Source organism: Glycine soja, chromosome 1, assembly GCF_004193775.1.
Source record: "Glycine soja cultivar W05 chromosome 1, ASM419377v2, whole genome shotgun sequence".
In the NCBI taxonomy this organism is placed as follows: Eukaryota; Viridiplantae; Streptophyta; class Magnoliopsida; order Fabales; family Fabaceae; genus Glycine; species Glycine soja.
The window spans coordinates 3,078,258-3,096,118 of record NC_041002.1 but is presented as its reverse complement, the minus strand read 5'-3'; the positions used below and the strand labels follow the sequence as shown (position 1 = coordinate 3,096,118).

The window sequence follows — 17,861 nt, the reverse complement described above, 5'->3', positions numbered from 1 at the left end:
AATTTATATAAACTAATATATAGATTATTTTAAAAAAATTATTTTATGTAATTTATACAAACTATGCAAATTAAAAAAATATTTAAATAATCTAAAAAATTAAAATGAAAATTTATTACTTTTTATAATTAACTTTTTATTATTTATATATAAAAATAAAATTTAGATAATTTTTTATAAATTACATAAAATAATTTATATACATATTAATATGTAACTTTCTTGATTTATGTAATCGGTATTAAAAAAACTTAATAAATAATTTTTCATAGTTAAAACAAAAATATTAACATGTAAGTTTCTTAAAAATTTAAATATTAAAATTTTATTAATTTATATAACTAAAGTTGGTGGTGGAGTATATTTAGGGTGAAAAACATATATTAAAATATTAATTTTTGGGGGGAAAACATCCAATATTCTTATTTCATCCTCTATAGAATATAAACACTTGTGAGTGATAAATTTCTATAACTAAAAGGATAATATTATTAATCCATTCTTCTAAATAACAAAGAGATGGATGATAATATAAAATGAGAAAATCATATATTATCATTGATATAAATTTTAAAGAGGATGTCATGAAAATTAATAAATTTATTAAATATAATGTGATGTGATTAAATGATGATGTAAAATTTTACTAATTATTATTTTTATAACAAATGTCTTTTAATTCAAGTGCATTTCACATTATTAATTAAGTTATTATTAAATAAATGAATATATTGAAAACTTGGATTTTTAGTTATTGTTTATTCACCTGTCAAGTACTAACTAGTAACTACTAAGTAAGAAGAAAACTTGGAACTTTGTATTTGTGTAACGTTGATCAGTATTTTTTTGGATATTAATTAAAAAATATTTATTATAAAAAACATAAAAAATGTAAAAAAAATCATCAACATCACAACTTTATATATCCTAATAAAAATATTTTTGTTTTTAATTTCTTACCCAATGCGTCAAGAAGAAAACTGATTATCATTTAGGTTAATTTAATATTCATTTCAAGAAGTCCCCACCACCTCTACGCGCTTCTTGGTGCGAAATCTCTTTAGATAAGATGACTTAGTACGCCAATCTTTAATATTCATAAATCATAATATTTTTTTTTTTACAAGAGTGCATTCATAAATTTATACTATACTTTAATAAATTATAACTCTATTGCGTATAAAAGGCAACGACAAAAGAGATTTTTCTTTTTGATAAAAATAAATGTTCTATTATATATATTTTTAATTTAATTTATATCCTTAGAAAGGAGACGTGGGATTTGGGAATACATGGTAACCGAGCAGAGGAAAAGCGTGTGGTGTCTTCTTCTCCGGTGGATCCTCAGGCCTGTAATTTGGGATTAGCCACTCATGAATCAAAATCAATCCATTAAATCAAAATACCTTTCTCACTGTTAACTCATCAACAATACCTAATTTTTTTGGTTCTTTTTTTCACACTTACACATATTGGCTTTCTCTTCCTCGTACATATAAAAGGAAGAAGCAAAGCATCTTTTTCTTTTTTTCAGTATTCACGCCTCTGCCCGCTTAATTTTACTTCTCAACTCTCTCTGTGAGTGCTTCTACTCCTTTTTTTTTTTGTCTTTCCTTCTTTATTTATCTTTCTAAATTACGAATCAATAATCATCTTTTTATTTATTTATATATATTTATCTTCTTCTTGATCAAGTATTGAACTTTTTGGAATTTTCGTGAACCCCATTTCAAGTAAAGAATCTGGGTTCGATTGGCATAGGAGATTGGAGGGGTTCTCAGTTTGCTCCTTGTCTTGTTCACTTGTTTCTAAATATCCCCGAGAAGAATAATCGTGGCAAAATACTACTTTGCTTTGTCATTCTTTCATCTGACTCGTCTTTTTGTTTGAATTTTCTGAATGCATGAGTTCTGTTCCTGTTGGACTTTGGTGATTTTAGTGTTGTTTCTTCAGAATATTCAAGTTTCCATTCTTTTTCACCTGTTGTGAGGAATTGAATCAGTTGAGAATTTGAAATGCTTCTAACTAAATTCCCATTATTTTACAAAAAATTATGTGGACTACTTGCTGTATGTATTCCTTCCCCTATAATTCAAATGTACTCAGGTACCAATTAATTCTTATGATTTTTTTTTCTGGTGGAAGTGACAGCGGTTCCATTGTCTTTGTTGCTGTTAATAAGGATCCTGATTGGATAAACTTCGCCATAAGCTGGTAAAATGAATTGAATTTCTCCGATAAGCTAAAATCAACTTATGCACCTCAAATTTTGGAGAAGTTAAATGATAGAGCTTCTGCGAAAGTTAAGTACATAAGTTGATTTTAGTTTATGGGAGAAGTTCAATTTATCTTACTTTCTTTTTCTTCTCCTATAAATGCTTATGGAAAAGTTTATCCAAACAAGACTTTAATATGTCTTTCTTTTTCTCTCCCTAATTCTATGCACCAATGGTATCTGTTAACATTTTCTTCATCAGAACCTTTCTTGTTAAAATTTGTCACCTCATCGCTCATGCATACTTGGGGAGTATACAGTCTTAACTGAGTGTGTAGAGCTTGTAAGAAAGATAGCAGGAATACATACTAACCAAAGCAAGTATAAGTAACTCATCAGTTTCTTGATATTAACAGATTCCTCGAGCCATAGTTGGCGACCCACCATGGCACCAGATACTACTGCCTTAAGTTATTGGTTGAATTGGAGGTTCTTCCTCTGTGCACTATTTATTTTATTAACTATGGGCCTAGCGTCATTTTTGATATGGAAGTATGAAGAATTCAATAAATCAAGGAATGAGAGAAGAGAAAGGCAGCGAGAAACGGCTGGATCGCTTTATGAGTATGAAGCATGGAATACATGTCTTAAAGGAATTCATCCTGCTTGGCTGCTTGCTTACAGGATAATTTCTTTTCTTGTGCTTTTTTCTTTGCTGACTGCCAATGTGGTTGCTGATGGAGGTGGCATATTTTATTTCTACACTCAGTAAGCTACATTGCACATATCTTGTCTATTCTAGTCTTTATGCAGTTATTTAGTGATGTTTATGTTCCTATTCCATTGCTACCTCAATAACAAGCTAGAGACTTTGCTTATACATTTATTTATTTTTTAATTATTTTCAGATCCATTGTTAGGGTTGTTGAAGAACATTTTCTTTGTAGTTTGTAGTTGTACTTATTACTATATGGCTGAATTCAAGTCTTCTGTATCCTCAATCATGTCTCCTCTTTAAAATGTTGCCAACTTTGTGAAAAATGACATTTCTCTCTTAAATGTATTCCTTCTCTCTTAGTTGATAGTAAACTTCTTTTTAGTGCATAATTGGAAGTATTTTGTTGGCGGATAGCATTTGGGACAGAAGATCTGTTCACATATGTCAACAGTGAAGAGTGTTGGTTAAAGCGGAAGCACATATATATTTCATGTTTGGAGTATTTAGGACTCATGTGATAAAAGAGTGTATGTTGGAAGAAAATGATTGACTTTTATGATAAAACATCACTGTCTTAATGTTCCCTGTTGGTGAGTTGGTTAGAAATATGCTGATTTTTTCTTTCTTTGTTGCTGAACAGGTGGACATTTACTTTGGTCACTATTTACTTTGGGGTAACACTTCTCATGTCTAACTCATCTTCTGATATTATAATAATAAAATTGCATTTTCTTTTATCTTTTTGGGGTCAGGGTGGAATTCTAGTTGGGCTATATGACATTCTGTAATTTACAGTTTTATATGCTCCTTCGGAAAAACAAATTGAACCTATCAGTCAACTTTCCTTTTCTCTGTTTTCATTTTATATTTTCTCTGAGTGACTTGTGCTCTCAATTTCACTTTCAGCTTGGGTCTTGTGTCTCCATATATGGGTGTCGCTATAAACACAATAAAATTGATTGCACCACTGTTAATCGTGCTGATTTAGATACTGAAGAAGGCACTTATGTGGCTCCTACACTTGATGGGACTCCAGAATTACCTAACCTGTACAAGAATTCCAATGCCAATCAGGAGCCATTCACTCGGAATACTGCTGGTGTATGGGGTTATATTTTTCAAATAACTTTTCAGGTAATTTTTGTTTCAAGTTTTTATTGGAGTATATTTTTTTTTAGCATTACATTTATTTTAACTAATCTAGTGACTAATTTTAACAATTGCAAATTGACCTTTAACCATAATTTTTATTAAGGGCATGCGACTGAGATTTTTCCATTAAAATTGGTTTTTGTGAAAGAAAGTGGGTATGATTGAAGACGAAGCAGAAAAAAGATATGTGAATCGAAAAGTTATTAGGGAACTTCATGGTTGTCAAATGTTTAGCTTGAAAAAGTTTGTCTGTTTGGGATGGAGAAACCATGGGTTGCCAAATAACATATTTAACTGGCTTTTCCATGGAGCCTATGAGAATTTATCCACAATTATCAGGATACCTGCAAACATTTTATCATAGTCAGGAAGTAATTTGAGAAACTTGTTTAATTGGCATTTTAGATAGTCAACACCCTCTATTTGTATGTATTGTCTCTACCTAACACTTTTAGGGTGTTTCACTGAGTCAAACTTATTATGGGACAGAATTGTTTGTACACCCTTTTTGGTTGTTTTATTAATTTTTTTTAGACATCGAGGAGCTATATGCAATTAATTTTTTCTATTTGCTTTCCTTCTTTTCTTTTGAATAATTTTTTGTTTAAAAAAGAACACAATTAGGTTCTAAAGTTCCTACTGTAATTGCATTTGATCCATCATGGCTGAAAAGGAATTCTGCTATATGCTCATAATTGTAGTAAATAGTAAATTAGTAATTATACTATCCTTACTAAGATAGCTAATTAATCTTTTAAATTCTAGCTTGAAAGTCAACTATTTGATTGAAGAGAATAGTGTTCAAACAAAAAATATTATGTATTTTAAATATAGATTTGCAAGTTTGTGTGGGATTCAGTCTCTCTGTTAAAGTCGTGTTTTTTTATAATGTTGTCTTCTTATTCATCTTGTTCCTTTTCTGCTTATCAATCAAACACTAATGCATTTTGAATTTCATTGTGTTATTAACTGATTAAACCTAGGAGGCAATCTACTGATTTGTTTAAATTTTCTCTTAAATATTTAGACTTGTGCAGGTGCTGTAGTGCTCACTGACGTTGTATTCTGGCTTGTCCTTTATCCAACATATCTGAACACCAAAGATTTCCATCTGCATTTTGTGAGTATTATTGATCTTGTCCCTGGTCTGCCATTTATCTTTTTGGTTAAGAAAGTTATATTTAATATACTAATACAAGTTTTGGAGAATGTTTGGCTTTACCTTTCTAGTTTAATTTTTGGTTAAAAACTTAAAACACTTTTGGAAATTTCCATTGAATATCAATGGTACTAATAATGAATCTGTTCTGATGCTACTCATCTTATCCTTGAACCTGGCTGTATCATATTTTCCTTAAATGTGAGGGAACAGTTTTGCTAAAAAAAATTAGTAAAATTTTATAATATACATCTGGAACATGTTGCATGTAATCAACATCAAAGCATTTGTGTTTTCCAGCATGTGCTGAACACTGATTACCCCACAAAATATGTAATTAATAGGTGTGGTTGTTTGAAATACCTTAATTATTATAACGCCAATGAAGCATAGAAAGGTGAATGGGGTTTATGAATGTAAACATCTTGTTTAGTTTTGGTTCTAATAGAATATGCTGGTCCTTTGCTACTAAACCCTTCATGTTTCCACTTTTCAATTTGCAGATGGATGTTTGTTTGCACTCCCTTAACGCTGTATTCCTCCTCGGTGATGCATCATTGAATTGCATGGTGATTTTTTTTTGGTTTTTTTTTTTGCATATATTATTTCTCCTTACATACCTACTTCAAACTTACATCTACTTCTTAACACATGCAGAGGTTTCCAGTGTTTCGATTTGCATATTTTATTTTGTGGACGGCTTTATTTGTGATTTTTCAGTGGATCATTCATGCTTGTGTTTCATTATGGTAAAAACGAGTATCCCATTTTCTGATTGTTGCTTTCCACTTGACACAATTCTGTTCATAATTTTTCTATCCGTTGTTCCAGGTGGCCTTATCCTTTCCTTGACTTGTCATCCCCATACGCCCCCTTATGGTACGTTCATAAATTCAATGCATAACCACCACTCAAATAGTATCCGAAAAATTAAAAATTAACTTTACCACTGATTGACATAAGCTTATCCTTTCGTATGTGAGCATATTGTTTCTTATATGGGGATGCTGAAAACGAAACTAGAACTTTTTGCCATGAAATTTTGGTCATGGACTTCAACTTTGACAAACTTAAAAATAAACTTGCAAGCGAGGAGCAGTTTATCGTGTAACATTGCATGTTCATCTTATATTTCTCTGCATGCAACTATTGATAATGAAATTAATTTAGGTAAAGAAAAATATTAGCAACACACCCTCTAATACACTATTATTAACTAGAATTTGTTGGAAATCACAAAATCATGTGGGTCTCACTTATTTAATAAACTTCACTTATAGCTTTGTAATTTTCAATAAATTTTAATCAATGATAAAAGTGTTAAAATGAGTGTATTGCTAATACTCCTCTCTAGATAAATTAAAATGCGCAAATTCAGATAATGACATATAACCTTTGGCCTCTTGTTGGACTCTTAGGTACTTTGGTGTGGGTGTAATGCACATTCCATGCTATGGCTTCTTTGCTTTGATAATGAAGCTGAAGCACTTGTGGTTGTCAAAATTGTTTCCTGGCTCTTGTCATTTTGTACGGTGATAATACATTGAAGATTAGTCATCGGAGTAAGGCTACCTTCATCGTGGCTAAAGCAGATTTTAAATTTTAAGATCAAATTTGTAACCCCACCCCTCCCCTCCCCCCAAAGTTTTTAGAGGACTATCATTTTTGTGCGGAGGTAATTGTGGGGATGTGTATTAGTATTTGCTACTTAAGATGGAATTGATAAAAGTTCACTGGTCTAACCATGTATATGATATCTTCCATAATATCCCCATACATTGATTAATTCATCCTATGTAGAATCAAATATATGTTTCAAAATGTATTATTTTATTTTCTACTACTTAGTAAGGATATTAATATCATCTGCGTAACTATGCCAATATGATTGTTTAGAATAATTACACGAGTTAAATTTCTATGCACGGCTAATATACAATTATTTACATTTTCAACTAATAAAAAATCATTATAAAATTATATGGTTAGAATATCAAAAATTGATTTTCTTTTCAAGAACGGACTCCTCTATCTTTTAGTTGATAAACTTTCTTGTTATAAACTTTCTTGATTATTACAGAAAAAAAAAAGTAATTTTAATTATTAGTGGGAAAGTCAATGATTAATATTATGTGTATATGCATAATAAATTGTAAATTTGCTAAAATATTAACAATTGGATTTTTTTTCCTTCACTACATTTTTCATCTTTTTTTTAAGAGGGGTCAATCTGCTTTGTTAATGTCCAACGTTTTTACATGCAAGATAATGAACTGTACGCAGCAATGCTGCAATGATTGTATGCTAAACACTACTAAACAGTCACACCCGGGTGAGAAGTCATCTCAAGAGGATGAATAAATACTCTTGGTATTACTCGGAGTTAGCGTGTGACCGAAGAAAAATAATTTAAATTCCAACCTTCAAGCATTTTTCAGATGAAAAAGCACTAAATGCACTCCCCTTTTATTTTTATGTAATTTTTTTTACTAAATTAAATACTATTTATATCCAAAATATCCTTATACCATTATTCTGAAAAGTAATTTCCAAAATATTTTTTTACATTTTGTATTCCAGAAAGTAATTTATGGAATACAAAATCTAAAAAAAAAATCCGAAAATAACTTTTGGGATATTATAAGAGTTCCAGAATAATTTTAGAATTTGCATTTCTGGAATACAAAATGTAAAACAATATTCCAAAAACTACTTTCTAAAATTTAAACACACTCATTTCAAAGAATCATTGTATCAAATTTAATATTTAGTTTCCTTTCCTTCACAACTTTATTACTTTTAATTATGCATAAATCACAAAAAAGTAGCTCAAAAACACTAATATTAGACAAAGAGACCAGGCAAGTAAGGATGACCAAAGCAAGATATTGAATCGGAGATCATAAAGGGAGTGAAAGAGAGGAACAATTTTAATGAAAGAGATGAGTGTTTAACTGCCTTGGAAGGATTGGATTGTCATGGGGAAGGGAGTGTGCGACTGTGAGGGTGTGAGAGAAAGAATAAGGTTTGAAGAAAGGTCATTAAAGTAATAACCAAATTATAATAGGAAAGGGGAGTGTACTTTGAAAAAAAAAAATAAAGGAGCGGATATTTGCCTTCCAGATGCCTCCTAGAATTTTCCGTTGTGATTACTGACCTACTGGTTATTACAAACCATGTTGCCACTGTAATTTACAATTACAAAACATGCATTCTTGGGCTGGATTTGGGACTTTTGTCCTACCACATTAGGGAGAGACGGCATTTACAGCTTCAAGTTCTTGCTAGAAACAGCGGTCCTGTTGAATTTGCCAATTTGGTCTTTAAAGTAAATAAAGTTAAAAGTTATCAATACATTTAACAGCGGTTGACATTCCATACATGTAGAATTTCTTCTGCATTTGAGAATAATATCTACTATTAGTTTTTTCATCAACAATTAAAATTACTCATTTTATCCTTTAAAGCTGCTCTTGATCACATTTAAAAGAATCGGATTCTGTCCGACCATGGAACTAGATACCAATCACTACATGAGCAGCAGTTAGATGATTGCATCATTGGGCATTTTGCCGGTAAAACCCCCTAGCAACTTTTCTTGGTTTTGTCACCAACCAACGTAAAAGTTAAAACTTAAAAGTGACCAAAAAGATCTGAAAATAAAGTTGAGAACATGGAGCTAAAAAGCCGAGAAGAAGGTAAAAAGTAAATAAAAGTATCGATACAATTAGATAAATCATTATAGTCCAATCAAAATACCAGGGCTTGCAATGAAGTAAATCCTTATTGATCCCAACATCATGATTCCTACTCCGAACACCCCAAGCCCCACCCCAAAACACCTTTTTCTCTTTTTTGCCTCTTCTTATCCAGACAGTTCTTTGAAATCAAAGAAATAGCAACCAAGAAGAACAACACTACACATTCATTCAATTCAGCAAAAATCCGCAAGTTTAAACACAACATCCAGCTATTGCTTTACATGTTCTCTGATAAACTCTTCCAGCTGAGATATTTCCCCAGTTAAACCAGAAGCATCTGCAGTTGTCACTTTGTTAGAGCACTGGGTAAAAAAAAATGGCTCACCGGGTACCCCCAGGGTGAACTCATTTGCAATGTCAGCTGCTGATATTGCACTCCTTGATGCCCGTAATTTGTCTCTGGAAAATGATATCAAGAGTCAACAATAGAATTGACAGTGAAATCATGAAAAGAATCAGGCTATCGTAAATTAAATAATTAATAACTATGCACACTTTCAAGATCAAAACAAACCAATCAGTTGATTGAGAGCATAAAGATAAGTAACAGTGAATGAAGCTAAAAAAAAATTACAGTATTTAATATAAGAATATACTTCTTCAGTATGAACCAATCAACAATAACAGCATTGGCATATGCATGTGCATATGTCCCATCCAACTGGACAATAAAATGAAATCATAAAGCAGTTGCTGACGGATAAAGTGAGTAGAGATAAAAGATTTGGGACTTGAAGGCATACATTTCCTTCTCCATCTGTTTTCGGATAAACTCTTTAGTATGAGCAGTGACTTTGTCTGTTTTGTTGCAGAGAATAAGCACTGGAATCTTCTTCCTCACAACACTTCCTTTAGTCAATAGATCATAAAGGTACCTAATAAAAGAAAAGAAAATGTTAGTATACCTGTATCTGCTGCCCCCTTCTTCCTCAGGAGTAGTGGGAAATGGTCAGTTATTTAATGTTATAATGCTAAAATATCTTGATATTATGTTGATATTTCCCATCATGGCTTACTAGTGGCTCCCTGCTAATATTGACTAGAAGTGCTACTTCAAATAAAGATGGTAATCTAGCAACTGAATAGGGGAAGGAATTACTCTGAAGCAGCACGGCAGTTTGGTAAAAAGTCCAAAGCATCTACCACAAAAACTATCCCAGCTGCTTGAGGCAAGTACTCATCCAGTTTGGGTCGAAGCCGAGAATGCCCAGGAACATCAACAACATGAACAGGTTTTATCTTGCCCTTCTGTTAAAATCAAGGAAATATTAGACAACATTTACTCAATTCTATTGTACAAACAAACATATGAAACACGATTGGTATAATTTCAGCTACTAAGACATCTGAAACAAGGAAAATTGGGCTTCTCACCTTTAGAAAACGAGGTGAGAAGCACAATTTTTTGCATCTTAAAGGAGAAGACAAATGCTTACACCTATACATTCAAGAAAGTATTTGAGTGAGGGAGGCTAAAATCTTACCCTTGTTTTCTCGTTGTGAAGAATAAAAGTGCCTTCATTAGGCTCCATTGATGTAACAGTACCCTGATGAGTAGAGCCATCCCTAAGCTGCAGCAGGCATGAAAAGTGTGTCAAGAACATTATGTTATCCCTAAACCTCACTACAAGGAAAGTCAATTCCTAGTAATACTTTCCAAGGAGTTGATTATATCCCAACATGTAATACCACCTGTTAATGTTACAAGATGTTTTCATTTTTGAACAATCATTGCTAGAGTACAATGCATATAAGCACAACCAATAAAAAACAGAAGATGCACTACAATAAGACTGAAAAGCACAAAAAGTTAGGAAAGTCTGAGTTGAAAACGTTTATAAGTTATCCTGAGCTTATTGGCTGTGACTATAGACAATGTCCTCATAGAAGCTTCATTTGGTCATAACTAACCACAATTGTTTCTTGTGTTGCATTATCATTATTACAACTAACAATCAAGGCACTAGGCTACGCATTTCTTAAACTTGTAAACAATGACCTAACCTAACCCAACGCAACCCTGAGTCCCTCCTCACCAAGGACAAAACCTATAAATATAATTTATTTCTATTTTTCAGATTAACCAAAATACAAACCAAACCACACTAAGCTAAATTGAATTGAGGATTAACAACAGAAGCAATGAACTCAATAATTGCGATTTGGAGCCAATACCTGATAGAAGATAACAGTTTTTCCACTCCCGCTGAGCCCGGCCAACACAACAGTGTTTGACTTCGCACGCTTGAACAACCGAACTGCAAACAGAAACCGACAATAAACACTGATAATCGATTAAAAGAAAAGAAGCGTTAGAATTCGACAATGAAGCGAACAGCGAACTCACTTGAGAGAAGAAGCAGCGTTGTGAAAATCACGATTGCAGCAGCTGCGTAGAGCTGATTCGGAGGAACCTCGAGAAGACGATCCAAAGCTAGGTTAGCGAAGTGAGAAAGTTGTTCCTTCCACTGCTCCAACTCTTCCATCGTGAAATTCGATTTTTTGGCGTTGCGCTCGATGTGAGAAGAGTGAGGAACCGAGAGAGGCTCTGGATTCGAAGGCGAGTTTCACCGCCGTGGACGGCGGTTTTTGACGGCGCTCTGATTCTTTCCGATTTGTGGATCTGGCTGGCGTGTCGACCAGCTATTCTGAGCCTCCTTTGAAATATGATGCCAAACGACAGACAAGGGATGCCGTTTCCTATTTATTTCTTAAAACGGTTTAGTTATTATAAGAAAAATGCTAATACACCATGTTCCATTTTGTTTGACTTTTAGAAAAAAAATTATTTTTATTTTTATTTTACAATATTAAATATCTAAATTATATACGGAGTATGTACAACAAAAGAATATTAGCAAATGAAACATAAATATTTTTTTCTATTATATCTTTAATTATTTATTATAGATCTAGAAAGAAAAAAATATAGATGCCACAATGCATTTTTTCTGGCTGTTTTTTATTAGTTTCTTATATTTGATACTATTTATTATATTTTATGACAAAAATGAAATTTATTTTTCATCATTTTATATATATAAAAACTAAATTTTGGTGCATGTTTAATTTAATTTATTTATAAGAAATAATAATTTAGTTTTATCAATTTAAAACTATTCTAACTATAGAAAATGATGGTGGATTGATGCATAAACTTTATATATAAGGAGCAGGATATAAGATTTTTTCATGTAAGGATCATAATAACAAAGAGGAGGACAAGTGTAAGTCAAGTGTAGAAATTATAATTTAACCTTTTATATTGAGTGTTCAGGTTCCAGGGTAATTCAACCTTTTTTGAATCATTACCTAATTCATAATAATAATAATAAAATAGAATGATAACTTTTTATATATAAAATGTTTGGAGGAGGAAGTGGTTTACGATCATTTAGTAATTTTTTATATATTTGTAAATTTTTAAATTATTAATCTCTAATAGAATTCATGGTAAGTGCAGGGTGGAAGTGAAGTATATTCACAACACTATCTACATCTCTAATATCCCCTACAAGTTGGAAGTGAAGTATATTCACAACACTTGTGGCTTGAAGAGGACAATATAAAGTTACATCAAAATATCAAATGATAATGAAACTAGAAAATACAAGGTTGATAAGCAAGAAAACAATCAAGAGAAATGGTGCAGCCGAGGTGTATAACTCCTAGATGTCTTCAACCAACTACAAGGCCCTTAGTACTTCTTCCAGCGTCTCCATGACAGTCGCTCCAATAGAACTAAGTCCAAATCAATCATCAAAAACTTGATCACCAAGTAAAAGTCACAACACAAGGCCACTTGGCAAAAACTACAATCATCAATCCATGAAACTTAACCACCAAGCATAAATTACACCTCAAAGTTTAACCACTTGATAGAAGCAACAAGGTTTAACCATCAAGAGTAGAAGTCAAAACAATGTTTGACCACTCAAGACAGAAGCAAAACATCAATCCAATGCTTAACCATCCATGACAAAAGCTCAAACAATGCTTAATTACCATGGACAGAAGCTTACATCAACAAATAGAAGAACACAAAATTTTTCTTCAATGAAAGCTTTTCACAAACACTTTGTGAACGCAACAACAACCACAACTCTAATCTGTCATCAAACAAGAATACTTACAAACAACTTGAAAGCAAGTAGCATAGTACCAAATAGGAAGTGAAAATTCATTAACTAATCGAATTGAACAACCCCAATAGGAGGCTTCAACAATCTCAAATCAGAGCTCAAACAAAACGTCTAAGAAGAGTCCACCGTACACAACATCTGTCCAAATCCAATCATAAATAATCAAAGGCTAACTTCAAACAAGATTAATCACAAACATTTAGAGAGCACTTGAAGCATCTCAATATCAAACATAGAACAAAGCAATCGATTGAGACAATAGTTTTAGAGAGAACAACCAACGTCATAAGCATCCAAATGCAATGACGATTGAAAATCGTTGTCGCGGCGGAGCACGATCGTCGGAGATCGTTGGCATGGCGGATCACAGTGGTCGAAAATCACTAGCGCGGCGACGATGACAAATGTTTAGGGTTTTTGTTGTGGACATAGAGAGGAATTGATTGGTGGTCGTGGTGGTGGTTTCACGAATCGCGACTCAAATGAGCAAAAAACCAGAGGAAAAGATGGTAGCTAGGGTTCGTAAAGGGATAGAAAAAAAATGAGGAAATCAAGAATCCATTGCAAGTGGCCAAATTCAAGAATCAAAACCGAAGTCAAAGATGAGAAATCAAGAAAGGAGACCAAGAAACACATATTCCTTCTCCAAACCCAATCGAACCAAAAAGGAACTTGTAGTGAATAACCATGAGTTGGAGATCGGGAAAAAGAATTGAAATCAAAAAAAGAAAAAGGAATGACCAATAGATTTGTGTTTTGATTTTTTTGAGAGCGAGAAAGAAAAAAAAATTGAGAAGTAAAACAAATACAGAAAAAGATGAACGAAGTAGTGAAAAAATTATGGGTAGAGGATGATATAGCTTTCATGGTAAGCAGATAGTAGAAGAGAACAAATAGAGGAAAGGTAAAAATGTGTATTATTAGGATATTACTCAAAATGAGTAAATTGAGTTACAATATTATGTGGACTGATTTATATAGCCACACTATCTACATCTTTAATAATCTCTACAATATTTCAAGAAGTTTAACAAGTTGCAATTTCTCAATATACTTATTTTTATCTCTTTATACATGCATCCTTATCATTTAAAAAAAATATGAATTTAATTCTTAGTTTCACCACTAGAAAACACGTTTTCTACATCAGTCGAAATGAGTATTCAAAGATGGTGGTTAACCGTTTTTTATTGTAACGTCGTTGAAAGTAAAAAGCTTCAACAATGGTCAACAATTGACTGTTATAGAAACAAATTGCTTTCTAAATCGGTGCTATCTAAACCACCGACGTAGAAAGGTGACTTTCAAATATAGTGGTGACGTCAGCAACGACTTAGAACGCGTGTTTTCAAAGTCGTTGTTTATGTCATGACCGTGTTTAAAAAATGGATTTTCTAAGTCGGTGTTAGCTTTAGCACCTATGTAGAAATGCGTCATTTCTAAATCGGTGCTGGCGTAGGCACCGACATAGTAAGATGTGCTTTCTAAGTCGTTTCTCGCATAAGCAGCGACGTAGAAATATCTGCTTTCAGAAACGGTGCTGGCGTAAGCACTGTCTTAGAAACGACGTATTTCTACATTGGTGCTTACGTCAGCACCGATGTAAAAAGGGGATTAACCTACAGATAAATTTAAGGTTAATTAATAATAATTATTTATAATTACAAAATTATCTATATTACTAATAATGAATAAATATAATTATATAATATTAAATTAACTAAAACCTAAGAATGAGTAATAAAAATTATCTATATTACCAATAATCAATAAATATAATTAAATAATATTAAATTAACTACGTTAAATCATAATACCTCACAATTACCCCATTTTATTTTCAATTGAAATAATAGCTAGCAATTACAAATGAGTAAACCTACGTTGAATCAAAATACCCCACAATTTCCTAAAGATTGTAGTTCCAAGGTACACACTCTTTGTTGCACAACAATTAGAGATGCTGATGTTGTTCAATATGTTAAATATGTTAAACTCGATTACAGATGGACCCTTCATTTATGTCTCAAATTTTAATCTTCAATAAAATCAAAACATACCTGGATTCCGACGTAGCAATTTCTGACACAAATCTTTGCATTCAAACCTCAGACTTTGTGATTTCATAATATTTCATAGTAACTGCAGACTTCATGATTACAAGTTACATTAAGTTAATTAAGGGGCAAAAAGACTTTGGGAAACATTGGAGAACAACACCAATGATGATAGCACCAAACTATATACATTATTTGGTAGAAAAAACTACTTTGTTACCATTGAAAGAATACTTAAAAGACTACAAAAAAAGAGGCACTAATATCAATTCCATACCTGTATTTGATTATTTCCATTGATTGGGGTTCTTCCTGTAACAAGCTCAAATAAGATTGCACCAACACTCGAGAGATCTGCCTGCGTGTTTAATTTTAGATAATTACTAAGGAAATTAATCATGTATGCTTTTGTGTTCTAAATATATAAAACTGAAATCACCTGTGCATCATATTCTGTAGTTGCATGATTTCTGGAAACCAAGCTGATTTTAATTTCACTATTTGTTGTCAACATTGAAAAAAAAAAGTATGTTAATTTTACATAAAAATCATTGCAGGGAGTATTTATTGGTGATTGCAGGGAGTATCTTAATTTAACATCAGAATGCAAAGGAACATATCTAAAAATGAGGGACTTTGTGCCATAGCTATGTTGGCTTCCTACCCAATGTATAACTCCTCCAATAATCCAACAGGACCTTCATGATCTGCTAAAGATGAACTTTGAAGTTTGAATGCAAATACAAAATCATACTCCAATATTGGATAGCCTTCTGTTGTTAATCAACTCGATTGATATTCAATGCATGGCCATTATTATGATTCATTAGTTTTCTACAGCCTTTACATTACTTACACTATCAATTATCAAGGAGGCATGACAGAAATCAACTACAAAAACCTGATCCCACTTCGCATATGACAAAAATCACAGACAAAAATTCACATATCACCAGTGGTGACTGCACAATGATGACCACTTTATCAAAACAATACCTACTATGCATCACAATCAGCATGAGACTGTTATTGGAGACCACTTGGAGGGCAACACATAACAGTGTAAGGTGAAGCTTAACTGAGAAAATGAAGGACAATAACAAAAAATAAGGGCCTAAAACACCAAAGCAACTCCATCATTTGTTAGGGAACAAACAAGGAAAACTACCTTTATAAAATTTGTTTGACAACAAATTGTTATTGATAAATTCAGAAGGGTAAACAGTAATTACATGAAACATTGAAACAACCTCCAAAATAGAGTCTATTCATGTGCAATCATTGCAACAAAGCCAATTACCTTCTGGCAGTTCCTGTAATTATTTTGACACATATTATGGCCAACAGGCAAAAGAGAAGTTGGAGTCAAAAGTATATTGTTCCTTACATAAAGACATGACAGGAACAACATACATTTAAATATGCCATGTTGTGATACCTCAAACAACCAACATTGTATTCATTTTCACACTGCAACAAAATCAAAACGGCCAACAAACTAAGGTTGAAACCAATGTTGTTTTCGAAATCGTCTTTAGCTAAGCTTCTTGACCTAAGTCAGATATTGGAAGTGTCGCAACCAATGCAACAAACTATAGAAGAAAGCAGCTATATATCAACAGACCACTTATGAGTGCTTTAATAAATATTTTTAACATAGAAAATAGAAGGCATGATGGATAATGAAGCACATGACATAACAAGTAATTGGGTTTACCTTGTGATGAACTCCACACAAGATTTGACAACTGTGAAATGTCTACTGCATCTTCTATAACAAATTGGCTTGACTGCCAATGATTTATAAAATCTTGTAAGGTTTTTGAAATCAGTGGTTGTGTACACATAACGGACTCGAGTAACAATGAACAAACACATTTAGGCACCAATATTGTCAAATTTGAAACAAAAGCTTAAATGATTATGAGTTACCTTTTTAAGGGCTCTTAGACTTTATAACAATATACTTGCAATGATTAGTAGTTTTCATTTGCCACCTTTGGAAAGACCTGCACAAATTGCCAGGTTGGTTGCACAACAAACAATTATCGTACCCACGCAAATACCGAATGCAAATACAACACATTGTCTCAATCTTTCAGTGCATATGAAAATGAAATGAACAAATATCTATTGTTATTGACACATAAAAGTCATTACAACAACTAAATTGTTTGTAACACTTAAACAAATACATCACAAACACCAAAGTGGTTGTTCGCATCTGAACTAAAGCTTTCTACATTGGATGCTTCTAAGTTTAAAAAAAATATTCTGTCCATTTTTTCCATAATGTTGTAATGGTGTTGATGTCTAGTGGCATGCCTTCAGCGAACCATTACACATTATAAAATACAAGTAATTATAGATTTTTTGGTAAAAAATGAATAGAAAATAACGATTTGCTGTCATCCTTTTGGGGATACAAAATTTACCAGTGTCCAATCAGTCTTCAACTCCCAACCGATTATGTTCCACATCCAATGCATGACATAATAGCCACACTCATAGCCTCCGCTTTGAACGTGACTCTACATTGAATGGGATAATTCATTCAAGTTAGAATTCACATGTTTAATAAATGGAAATCATGTGGAAACAATTTTTTATTGTATGACTAACCTTCACTTCAATCCACCGTGGTGTAGTTTCATCAA

At 32.4% G+C, this 17,861-nt stretch overlaps 2 protein-coding genes and 1 long non-coding RNA gene across 3 annotated transcripts; 1 reads left to right on the top strand and 2 right to left on the bottom strand.

Annotated features, from left to right (window-relative positions):
- Nucleotides 1-1,258: 1,258 nt before the first annotated feature.
- LOC114409762 lies at nucleotides 1,259-7,087 on the top strand. Its single transcript, XM_028373349.1, has 9 exons — nucleotides 1,259-1,578; nucleotides 2,632-2,983; nucleotides 3,574-3,607; nucleotides 3,840-4,067; nucleotides 5,113-5,205; nucleotides 5,748-5,813; nucleotides 5,902-5,993; nucleotides 6,076-6,123; nucleotides 6,663-7,087. Exons 2-9 carry the CDS (start codon nucleotides 2,661-2,663, stop codon nucleotides 6,778-6,780), a joined length of 1,002 nt encoding a protein of 333 aa, XP_028229150.1. The 5' UTR covers nucleotides 1,259-1,578; nucleotides 2,632-2,660; the 3' UTR covers nucleotides 6,781-7,087.
- Nucleotides 7,088-8,943: 1,856 nt separating this feature from the next.
- On the bottom strand, nucleotides 8,944-11,695 carry LOC114409754 (signal recognition particle receptor subunit beta-like). Its single transcript, XM_028373337.1, has 6 exons — nucleotides 11,353-11,695; nucleotides 11,181-11,263; nucleotides 10,490-10,576; nucleotides 10,105-10,253; nucleotides 9,749-9,880; nucleotides 8,944-9,404 (listed from the first exon to the last, which is right to left on the bottom strand). The coding sequence occupies exons 1-6, from the start codon at nucleotides 11,489-11,491 to the stop codon at nucleotides 9,215-9,217; spliced, it is 780 nt and encodes a 259-aa protein (XP_028229138.1). The 5' UTR covers nucleotides 11,492-11,695; the 3' UTR covers nucleotides 8,944-9,214.
- A 773-nt stretch (nucleotides 11,696-12,468) lies between these two features.
- LOC114400823 lies at nucleotides 12,469-14,024 on the bottom strand. Its single transcript, XR_003664021.1, has 2 exons — nucleotides 13,426-14,024; nucleotides 12,469-12,746 (listed from the first exon to the last, which is right to left on the bottom strand). It is a non-coding gene; the product is annotated as an uncharacterized LOC114400823 (long non-coding RNA).
- Between the last annotated feature and the right edge of the window lie 3,837 nt (nucleotides 14,025-17,861).